This window comes from Apium graveolens, chromosome 7 (genome assembly GCF_009905375.1).
Source record: "Apium graveolens cultivar Ventura chromosome 7, ASM990537v1, whole genome shotgun sequence".
In the NCBI taxonomy this organism is placed as follows: Eukaryota; Viridiplantae; Streptophyta; class Magnoliopsida; order Apiales; family Apiaceae; genus Apium; species Apium graveolens.
In genome coordinates this window covers 52,732,172-52,744,480 of record NC_133653.1, presented here as the reverse complement: position 1 = coordinate 52,744,480, position 12,309 = coordinate 52,732,172, and the positions used below count along the sequence as shown (strand labels likewise).

The 12,309-nt window shown below is 31.5% G+C and overlaps 1 protein-coding gene across 7 annotated transcripts; it reads left to right on the top strand.

Annotated features, from left to right (window-relative positions):
* Positions 1-818: 818 nt before the first annotated feature.
* On the top strand, positions 819-5,034 carry LOC141671563 (cell differentiation protein rcd1-like). Of its 7 annotated transcripts, none has more exons than XR_012555176.1 (8): positions 819-1,065; positions 1,155-1,223; positions 1,462-1,599; positions 1,789-1,878; positions 2,228-2,270; positions 4,151-4,261; positions 4,598-4,677; positions 4,751-5,034. XR_012555176.1 is itself a non-coding variant. In XM_074477840.1 (7 exons), the coding sequence occupies exons 3-7, from the start codon at positions 1,492-1,494 to the stop codon at positions 4,804-4,806; spliced, it is 408 nt and encodes a 135-aa protein (XP_074333941.1). In that variant the 5' UTR covers positions 820-1,065; positions 1,155-1,223; positions 1,462-1,491; the 3' UTR covers positions 4,807-5,034. The 7 variants fall into 7 exon arrangements, 5 of the variants coding, with proteins under 5 accessions (XP_074333941.1, XP_074333940.1, XP_074333938.1 ...); XR_012555175.1 differs by having other exon boundaries at positions 821-1,065; positions 4,151-4,341; XM_074477840.1 differs by lacking the exon at positions 4,598-4,677 and having other exon boundaries at positions 820-1,065.
* The last annotated feature ends 7,275 nt before the right edge of the window (positions 5,035-12,309 follow it).

The following is a 12,309-nucleotide window of genomic DNA, read 5'->3' as shown; positions in this document are numbered from 1 at the left end:
GGTCCCGGTCCGTTTGTTTTTGAAACACAAAGACGATCCCTAAATTAACAGAAATTCCCGAAAACATATAAAATGCATTCAAATGCACATAAAATAAAATAAAATGAATATCTCGATAAAGATGCTAATAAACACACGTTCAAATTCCGGATTGATTCACATAAATGCATCTTAAACACGTAAGAAGTATCCTATTGGATCATATCGGATCCGAAAATAGATTACTTAGTCGCTTATTAAACGATACAATTTAATACCAGATTTGGATAATTATCAAAACCGAGCTTCTAATAAAACACCCTATGAGAAAATAATGTAATAATATCCGTCCTCTCGAGAATACGGGTTTTATTGATCTACCGAAATGATTATCGTATCGAAAATTTTTCGCCGGGACTCGTCGTGTTAAACCGTAATCCAGATCGAAAAAGCTAAAACACGAAAAATGTTCAGAATATCCAGATTAGATTAGAAACGAGTTTTCGGAAGGGTTTTGGGTTGTAAAAATATAAAAATGGTTGAAGTCAGACGATTCCCAGGTTTATAAAATAATTTTCTAATTAATCATAAAATAATTAATAAATTAATAAATTATTATAAAATCATATAACAGTCCAAAAATTACCATAAAAATATCTTAATTATCCATATTTTATTCTGTACATATAAAAATTAAAATAAGCAAAAATTATCATATATAAACATCCAACATCAATTCCAATTATGATATTATTCACTAAAATTCACATAAAAATCACATAAAAACTTAAAATAATAATAATAATAATAATATCTGAAAATATGGGATATTAGACCTCTATCCCTCGTCTGTCAATCTCTCTTCAAACTTTAACCCTAATTTTACTACACAAATCTCTCTCACCCGCTCCCCCCTCTCTCTCCCCTCCCTCCTGCTCTCTCTCACACCTCGCTTTCTCCCTCGGGCTTTAACAAAAAACCCCTTTATTAGAAGATATGAACCCTAATTAAAATTTAGTACAAATTAAGCCAGATTATTTCAACCCATCTTAGGATTCTTGGTTAACTTTCAATTAGTAAGATTATGTACTGTTTCTTCATATTCTCTTTAGTTTATTTTCATATTTTAAGATTCTTTGGTTTGGTTTTCATATTTTGTTTTTTGGTTTCTAAAGATCTGAAGTATATAGAGTTGCAGAAGCTGCTGCGAAGATTGATGCTGATGATTTGGCTGCATTATTTCCGTGAGTTTGTTTGCTCGGTTTGTAATTTTAGATTTTTTATATTTTTATGAATTAATGTTTGATTATTTGATTATCTCGATTAAGCAATATATATCGATTATACTGAATGGGTATGTGTTTTTGGTTTTGATTAATTGATAGCAAAATGTTGATGTGATGTGAATTTATTGATGTTTTAAACAAATGAATATTTGAAGGATGTGATTTTTATTGATTGGTGGTTGTGCTGTGATTGCAGGCATCTTATGAATCTCAGCAGGATATTCAAATGATGTGTTTTGCTGATTATTTTGGTAGGGCTTTGTCAGCTGTGAGTGCGTCTCAGTTTCCATGGACTAAGTTGTTCAGGGAGTCTGCAATTGGGAAGATAGCAGATGTAAGTTGTTTTTTTTTTTTAATTTTAGTTGTGAATTTTTACTCATTTTAAGAGATATTGTATTTGGTAGTTTCCTCTTATTTATTTTAAATAATAATGTTAGGCCTCATTGACTTTAATGGGAATATTCACAATGAGAATATTGTGTTTTACAGTTGGTGATTAATGGAAATATCTTCTTTATTGCAGGAAGTACTATCAATATACAAGTCGTTAACACCTAAGAAGCTTGCTATGAAAGATTCAAGTAAAGTTTGTGATGTACTTGTTTTGTTTGAGGTCTTTTCTGCCCCTTGAATTTCCTTTTCTAGTGGTATTAACTTTGTAATGTAATTTCTTTATTTGTTCCATTTCCTAATTTTCGAACTTTTATGTCAAAGAGCTTTCAATGTTTGAAGGCAGATCAATTTCAGCCTAAGAACCCACCAAAGTTCTTCTTTAATCAGTCTCATATTTAAATGCCTTTAGATGAGTAGAGTACATTAGACAACTTTTGGAGCTCCTCCCACATTGGTCACCTTTACGTCAAATTTATTTTTACTTATGAAGGAGCTATAGCTGGTACTCTTTGTACTTAAAAATTGTGTATCTAACTCTAATATCAAAGTGTATTTTCTATTGAATGCAGTGCTTGGCCACTCACCCTCAAACGAAGATGCAGTTCCTTAATGGTATTTTTCTGAACTCTCTGAAAGCTATGTGACTGGTTTCTGTTAATGTATTCAATATTTACATTTTTCTTCTTTAAACATAGTTGGATGTATCCACAGTTATAGCTTCTTCTCACCTAATAAAATAAGCTAATTTCTTTCTATAACTTTTTCTGATTACTTGCTGTCTGATATTGTTACTTGTGGACTACACATGATATTGTCGAACTTGACGTGTTTTGGTATATAAATGCATTCACTTTATATTTCAAGCTGGTATAATATGTTAATATGAACACCAAAATGCAATTTTGTCTATAAATAATAAAGCATGAGTACAGAAATAACCTCAGAAACTTTTAGCAATATCCCGGACCAGCCAATCGGCTTTAAAACAACTATCAGTTGATAAACAGAAATATGTTACCACTAACGGGAATCAACTTGGTTTCAACTAAACAACTGCAATCAAAAGTAGAAATATTAAAACTTTACAATAGATATTTAGCAAGGCGAGAGAAGTTTAACGACACAAGCAGCAAACTTATTCCTGCTAAGCAACTGCAATTGATTGATATTATACTTATGAAAATAAAATTGACATGAGCATATACATTGCCAAATTGCTTGGTCCGCTATGCATGATACAGAAATCATTTGTTGCCAGCAAATCTGGAATTACAACTTGAAGTAACTGATGCCAGCTCCACAGACTTGATCTTTTGCATATCTGAATCTTTACTATATAAGCAAGACAGAGGACAGTAAAATCCTTTCTATTTGTAGCTTCAATATCTGAAAATCTCGACATCGGCAACAAAAACACTGTAATATATAGGGTAGATAAGATATTAGATATCAAAAGAAAGAGGTGCGCAGAGTGCAGTGTGAGAGTGCAGCGCATAGTGCAATTTCAAGTTTTGGCTCTGAATCGAATGCAATATTGAGATGAATTTGCTTAATCAGAACCATAGTTCAAGAAAATGTCCATTGTTTCTTACCTGATTGCATATTAATTTGCTTTAATATGATCTGATATGCCTATAAGGTTCTACTCCAAATATCATCTGAATCTTCTCTATTATGCAGGTAGGTGACCCTTCGACAGTGGTTGATGTTCAGTGTTTGCTTGAATCATGACTCTTCCATTTGTGTCTAAAATCCATAGAATATTGAAACGAACTTTCACAATCAGTAATTGTCTATTAAAATTTGAACTTAACTTTCTTTTGCTTCCAAGAATTTTTTACTGAAATATATCACCTTACATGTAAGACAGTACAGAGTATTTAATCTGGTTACTAAAAAATTCAAATTAATCTCCCTTTCTAGTGTTTCTGCTAGGTGTTTACTGAAAAAAGGATTTTTAGTTAATACCCCCTGTTTAATGTTAGTACATATCAAGTCGACTTGATGAATAGCTATTATGTTAGTGTTCATGAAAATTATTACCCAGCCATATTTAAATTATAAGGTTTATAATGCATGGTATAGACTTGATCGTCCTAGTAAGAACCTGAGCAAATAATTCTGATACAATTTCGGTACACATCAAAATATAAATAGATCGACACCCATAGTTAATTGGGTCTTTAAACTCACTCTAAACACTTGTATATGGCTATACAGACTGCATCCTGGATAGTGTCAAGAATAATGATGCAAGAGCTGGGGATATAGTATTGCTAATATGATATGTTTATGTAAACACCAAAATAACAGGACACTGAGGTGAAATCAAGACTTCAGTTGAAGATACAAGTTTGTTACATATATTCTGGGATGAGGATTTCGCAAAACTTATGCACTAATTGTTATTAACTGATTTTAATAGGATGATTAAGGAGCTAGATAAGGTTAATAGTACACAGACTTGTATTAACTTACTTATCTCCTTGCAGTTAAGATACATTGTTACTTGTACCCTTTCTTGAAGACTGAGGAAACGGGAAAGCCATTCCATTACCTAAGGCTAATGAGCTTGGGCGTCATTGGTGGTCTTCTGAGAGCAGGTCGGTTTCCAGGACAACCTCATACTGTATCATCTAGACAAAGAAATGTCGTGTTTCCTCCCAACATGGATGTTGACATGGTATTGACTTGTATATTTGGTGCTCCTATTTATAGCCGCTGTTTTAATATTTCTCTAGTTCAGGGTTTTTAAAATTTAGTTGTTTCATTTTTAATTTAGATTACAGAATTTGTACTGGTGATGAATGCTGATTTACGGTATGAGCATTTATGTTAGTATATTAGAAGTATAGGTTTGTTTTTAAGGACTTTATTAGGAAAGGAATGCATTTTGGAAATGTCATGCTTTACTAATGCTTGAGATGTTGTGTAAGCAGTTCTGATAAGGAGTCCGATAAATTAGTGAGTAGCTGTCTAATAGAGTGACTTAATGATGGAAGTCAAACAGCACGACAAGGCATGCAACATAAAGTTAGTAGCTGTCTTGATTATTGTGATAGTGTGTCAATGTTTTGATGCTCTATCCACAGGTACTCATGGTGCATCTCGGGGAGGGGTTCAAAGAGAGAAGAGGCATGATCCTTAGACAAAGAACCAAAGGCAGTTGGCTGCTCAGTGACAAGTTTCATATGACTGGATGGACTAGTGGATAATGGATTTGTGTTAATATTGTTGTAATTTCAGTATTGAATGGTTAAATTATATAATTAGTTTCGATATTGGATGGTTAATTTGGAATATTTAGTTAGTTCTGATATTTGGATAAATTGAACAATGTAGTTGGCCAATTGAATGCATGTTTGGTTTTGGTATATTGATTTTTGTATACTGGTCAATTGGACAATGTTTGACGATGTATAGTTGGTCAATTGAATGCATGTTTGGTCTTAAGAACATGATTCATATGTCAATCAAACCTAACAAATAACTGGTATCCTATAGATGTTTGACATTGGCTTATAACATAGCAAATGATGTCTTTTATGAACAAAATGACCGATGTTAAATTACATCTTTAACAACAGTTCAAAAGTTATCTTAAATACAAGCTTACATAACTGATGTCTAATATTATAATTTACATCAGTTCATAAAATAACCGATGTTAAAAGTACTTACTTACAACGTCCTAATTTTCATAAATGTTGTCTTTGTCGTTTTTTTTCTTTGTGTGTCATATGCTTAAATTGATAGAAATTAAAAGATAAACTATTATTGAACTCGTGATCATGTGTTAAAATGTAATATATTAGAAAAAATACATCAGTTTCTAAATTAAAATTATTGTCTACTGCCAATGTCTAAAACTCCGGACCTTTCTCTACACATGCAAAGACATCGCTTTTAAAAACTTTGAACATCAGTTTATAACTGATGTCTTTTAACCTGTTTCTTATGGTGTCTGATAAGAACATCCTCTAAAATACCCAATATATATTTTACTAAATGGTTTGTCATTTGCAATATCATATGTGTGCATTTCAACTCTCTCATATTTAATTTTTGAAAAATTGAGAGAGGAATGACAGAGACGCTAACGCCCAAGTCACATAAAGCTTTGTCAATAAACAATGCACCTTTAAGTTTAGGTGGAGACTTATTTTGTAAAACAACACTGTATTCTTTAGTATAATAAACTGTCTCCCTCTCACAAAAATATCATTTCTTTGTCAATATATTCTTTAAAAACATTGCATATGATGGAACTTGAGAAATTAAGTCAGTGAAAGAGACTATTATTTTAAGATTCTTGACAAGTGTCACGAACTTACCTAACTGCCAATCTACCATTGTTCCTTTCATCCTTCTAGGGAATGACAACTGAGGCACAAATGGTGGAGAAACATTTATAATTTTCTAGTTAGCAACTTTCTTGCGTCCTTTAGTTCTACCCTTGTTTGTTTGATCAACAATAATGTCCACCTTGTCATCTATAATGATTTCTTTTTCTTGCTCATCATAGGTAAGACCACTTCTAGGAGATATAACATTCACAATCTCCTTTGAATTTGTTGGTTGTGATAGTAAAGATCCAGGTTGCCTTGTAGTTGAATAACTAGCCAATTGTGCAGTATGGGTTTCCATCTTGTTATAGACTTTCATATCTTTAATCTCTTCCATTAGTAATTTCAGCATCTCATTTGTCTGATCAGGTTGTGCAGCTTGACTAGCTTGAAGAGCATAATATTGAGGGGCTACTAAAAACTAGGAGGATTTATAGGTCCTTGAGAAGGCCTATACTCTTGTTGAAAATGCTGATAAGATTTCTAACATCGGTGCTGGTGATTAGGCATAGAAAGATTTGGAGTATTGTTGTTCATGTATAAAAAGTTTGTATGATCTCTCCAACAAGGAATATATATGTTGCAGTACATATTATATTGTTTCCTCTGTTGAAAAGTATTTTCTCGCTCTATCTGATTTTTTTTTTATTTCTGAACTTTGTACAAGCATTCATTACTGAAGTAGCCTTGAAGGCCACATACTTTATAAATAAAATTGTTCATATGAGCCATATATTACAATACATTAATACCCATAGGAGGAGCAGATGACTGTGAACTCTTCAATAAAAAGATCACCTGAGTTAATGCAACGAGCATAGATGATAGGAGAGCATAAGCATCCACTTCAAGTTTACCCATATCTTAGATGTCTGAGGGTTATTGAAGTGATTTACAGTCAAATTTTCAAGAAAAGTATACGCATAATCAACTCTTTTTTTTAGAAAAGCACCACCTATAGCAGTTTTAACAATATCTTTTATTTTAGGTCAAGATCATTATAAAAGCGTTTGAGCAGAAACCACTTCTTAAGACCATGGCGAGGAAACACACGTTGAATATCTTTTAATCTCCCCAAAACATCTTTAAGAGAATCTCCATAATCTTGTTTGAAAGCATTAATATTGTCAATCAAATCATCAGTTCTATTCGGAGGAAAGTACCCAGTTTAAAAAGATTGAGCAATTGCATTCCACTCTGTTATATTGATATCATTCAACCATTTTTAAGCTTTATAATGAAGAGAAAATACGAATAATATGACTTTTAATTGGTCTGTAGCGACACCCCGATATTTGATGGTAGAGCAAAGTTATTATAACTTTTGCAGATAAAATGCAGGAGCTTCAAATGAAAGACTGGCAAACTGATTTTGTTGGATAATAGTGATCAACGCTGATTTGATCTCAAAGTTTGCTACTTCAATAGTTGGAATAACAAAGCCCGCAGGCACGACACTTGAAGAGGACTATGAATAGTTCTTCAAATATTTAATCAAGTGTTCTACCATTTTGATCTTCAAAATATCAAGATTTTCCTGCCTTTATTTTCTTACTCGATTGATGTATTAATGACAAGTAATCCCAAAATCTGGACTAAAAGGAGTTATTTTCACTCATTTTGTAGATCTGTGCATCAATGACTAAAATAAGGAAAAATGGTGAATATGCCTCAATTGGAAGTAAACTCCTAACAAGACAATGGAAACAATATAAAATAATTAACTAAAATCTATAGAAACTAGACATCTCCCCGGCAGCATGCCAAAAATATGATGTGTTATTTTTTTTAGATATTGCAGGTGCACTGTGTCTATTTTTAGTACTAAATAGCAAGTATGAGTCAAATCCATAAGGAGACAAGTCTCAAGACTTTTAATCTAATAATTACAAATTATTCCTATAGTGACAATGATTTTTTAGAATATTCTATATAACTAAACAATGCAAATAAATATGTTTTGAGAATCAAATAATTAAAAGTCTTGAGCAATCGAGTTACCATCCTTACACCAAATTGGTTCCTAAGATAAAACGATTAAAGTGGTCACATAACTACAGTTTGTTAATCTCTCTCAAGTAACATTCTCGGAACTATGATTACACAATAATACATTTTTGCAATTCAATAGGTCAAGTAATTAAAATAACTGTCGAACTCTCACGAGTATCCATGTTCTCAGAAATTTGCTGATGCTCTTGTATTCACAATCATTCTGCTAATTGTATGTGTGCCTCTAATAGTGTAAACATGGTTTTCCCTTGCGCCCTAGATTATGACCACTCACACATGCTATGAATAAAAACAAGAAAAACAATTAAGAAAGACATAATAAACATATACTATTAAAGATAGAGAAGAAAAGAGTACCTCGAACAATTTATTAATGAAGAACAAACCTAACCAAAGTGTAATTGGAAGAGATAAAGAACCCTATCTCTGTGTATATAAAAGTACGCGTCTATGTATGTCTAACTAATATTTAAAATTCACTCACTCTCTAATAAAATCTAAATTTAGATCTAATAGTAAAAGTATTTTCTTATTCCAATAAAATTTCAAGATAGACTTCTAAACCGAATATAGTTCCTTTATAAAAATTCGCAGCTCTATATATTTTCTCTGTTTCTGGGACGCTCCGCTTAAATTCTCCTTTTTGGATTATCTCTAGATTAAATAGAATTCTGCTAGCTTCGGGTGGGATGTTAGATCATCAAAATCGGGCTTGTAACTCTTTGGCTCAAACTGTATTTGCAACCGGTGTATCCCAATAATACAAATTTTCTTATATTTTAAATCCAAAATTGGTAATTTTGCTCCAAATACTTCCAAGTCTAGAATTTCCTTTATCCTACGATAAAACATCAAACATATTAAATAAATATCCAAATCAGTGCAAACTAGAATCAAAACTAGAATCAATATGACAATAAAATTATCTAATATATATATATTCAATAAACAAACAATATGTGTAAGGAAGGCTAATCTTTAATTACTATAATTTAATATTCAAGTATAATATTTTTATTTTTATATAAATAATTAATAATTTTTAATATTCTTTTTAAATAATTCAATTCAAAATTATAGCTTATGTAAATTATCAAAACTTTTTATTTTTTTTTTTAAAAAATAAGGTACTTTTGTGGTAAAGAAATTTGTGTATAACATGTTAGTTATAAAATAAAAATTTAAAGTGAACAAATCGAAAAATATATTTATTGTACTATTTTTATCAAACAATTATTCAAAAAAGAATTCATACTTTTTATATGGTTACTGGTTATATAATACTTATATCCGATTACTTAACACTATTTTATTTTTAAAAATCTTAGAAAATTTATTTCAATAGAATGGTGTTTCACATCACTGTAATTAATATCATCACATTTCATTATTAAAATTTTATCTAATTATTTTAATTATCAGTAGATATATTTGTATGTAACATTCCGCACTTCCAGACTATTAATTGTAAACCGAAACTAAAATATAATAAAATTTACTAATAAAAAATGTTGTGCAAGACATGCCTATATAATAACAACACTAAGTCACATTGAAAACCCTAAGATTAAGTTGTATGATAATCTAAATATGTATTATGTATCGTACGTATTTCTTGAGTTTGTAAAATGGTTAGAAGATTAGACTGGCGGATTAGTATGTGAACTAATTCAAGCTAAAGAATAAACTCTAGAAGAAGATCAAGCCGTGATCATACCTCAGAGAAAAATGTAGAAGTTGGAGTTGAATAAAGTTGTTTTATGAAAAACGTTCTAAGTCAAGATATCATGAAGTCATAGATCAAGTTATATCGAGAAGTCATTCAAGAAGTCGAGAATGACTTGTAGAGAAGTCCAAAATGGCTTATAGAGAAGTCTCCGAGATATTGACAAGTAAAATGTAGATGTAGGGAACTTGAGACATCGATAAATCATTTCTGCATGTAGAGAACTCAGGGATATCGACAAGTCAAATGAAGATGTGAAGAATTGGAGATGTCGATAAGTCTATTTCTCATATAAAGATCTCGAAGATATCGATAAGTTAAACTGTGTATATAGAGATCTCATAGATATGAACAAGTCATTTCTATATGTAATGATATTAGACATATCGACAAGTCAAATTTACTGATAGAGACCTCAGAGATCCCGATAATTCATTATACTTATCGAGATGTCACTTCTCTATAAATTAAACTGGAGATCTCGACATACTTCTCAAATTCAGAATACAGACAAGGTCAAGGTTCAAGATTATTAGTCAACAAACGATTTATTTACTAGATTGAAACGTCTACAAAGTAACTGGAAGAATACAAGATCAAGGGCCATGATTAATTGGACAAAGCGTGGTCATAGACTTGCAAGATTCTACACGGATTTGATAATCTAGAAATAGAAATAAGAAAAAGGTTGCTTTAGAAAGTAGTTTAGTATATTTTAGTGCAAGTATTGTAAACCCGTATTGCTAGTATATAAAGCATGCACTGGTCCTTAGTTGACAAGTAACAAACATATGTAAATTTTCTTGTATTCTCTCAAGATAGAAGTTGAGTTCTTATTTTTTTAAGAACAGAGAATTTATAGCAAGAAAAACTTAATTAATAAAAATTAAGTGAGTTTTGAAAACTTTGTGTTTGTTGATTAATTTTCTAAGCATAATATCTCTACAATATCTTAACTGCTTTGTTCACCTATAATCCAAACAATTTGGCTAAAAATCTAACAAACACATACACCCCCTTGTGTGTTGCATTCAATATCTAACAAGTGGTATACGAGAAAAATCTGAAAGTAAATAGATAAATATCTTGGAAGAATGAGTGTATAAAAGATAATCAGTATCAAGATACCAGCCTTTGATAAAATAAAGTATACACTATGGAAGAAACAGATGATGCTGTTCATAAGGATGGCCAACCCTATGTACATTCAAGTTCTCAAGAATGGACCTTTTATTCTTGTGGAAAGGGTCGATGACTCTATTGATGGAGATATGGTTATACCAACTCATTTTTCCCCTAAAGACCTCTCAAAATACACAGAGCCTGAAAAAGAAAAGGTTTCTCTCGACAGTGGCCTGCAACTAATACTGATAGAGACACTTGACAATGTTATGTACAATAATATTGTCAACTGTGACACAGCCAAACATATTTTGGACAAAATTGAAATTCTGTGTGGGGGTACAGAGGAAGTAAGATCTAATCAGTATAAGGGTTTTATGGATAGACCTAAGGAAGGGATAACTGAAGATTTTGAGGGATTTAATAAGTTGATAAATGATTTCCAACTTCACGATATCAGCTATTAGAGAAGCAAGAGACTTGAGCAGAATGACACTAGAAGTCTTTTATCGGATTTTGAATACATATGATATTGAGATGTTACAAAGGAAGTCATTGAAGGAAAACCAAGGACAAGTGATTGATGGATCAAGTGCGTTAATAGTCAGTGACAGTGCACCAAGTGAAGATGGACAATATGCTCAAATTCCAGTCATTCACGTTGTTGAGCAAAAGAACAAGGAACCTCATAAACAAGTTGTTTTGGAGCTAGAGAAAGATGAATACTACACCATTGATGAGCTAGAAGAGATGGATCAATCAATGGCTTACTTGGATAGAAAATTCTCTAACATCAGGGTTAAAAACCAAGGTTTTTCAAGAATAAGGGAAATTCCTCAAAAAATAATTGGAAATCAAAAACTCAGTTCAACTCAGCTAGCAAAGGTGTGACGACCTCAACCACGGGGTCAGGAGTTGATGTCACTAAACACAACAATCCAGAAATATAAACTACAAGATTATTATTATTATACTAACACGACCCTAACCAAGATCCAATCTAGGTTCAAGTATGATTCAAGCTACTCATCATTACAAACCATTTATTTAAAAATTCTGATACACTAAACTTATTCAGCAATTTATCAGACCGCACATGGTATTATACAAACTAACTCTGAGGAGCAAGGTCCAGAAGGGGCTGAGACTCGGTTCTGCCAAGGTCTGAGAGTTCTTCAAGGCATCTGTATATATATATATATATATATATATATAATAGGTTGCAAGGGTGAGCATATAATCGTTCAGCAGTACCAACATATGAATATCCAAATAAAAATAGTAAAGTAAACAATTATAGGAACATAACTATAAATCAACATGAAATTCATATTCTATAAATCATTTCGAACAATAATAAATAAAAGAAACTGGATCTCACTGACTAGCATGCTCTTAATAAAATAACGTAGTTGTGTTCTGTGTAAATACCAGAGTCCAATTT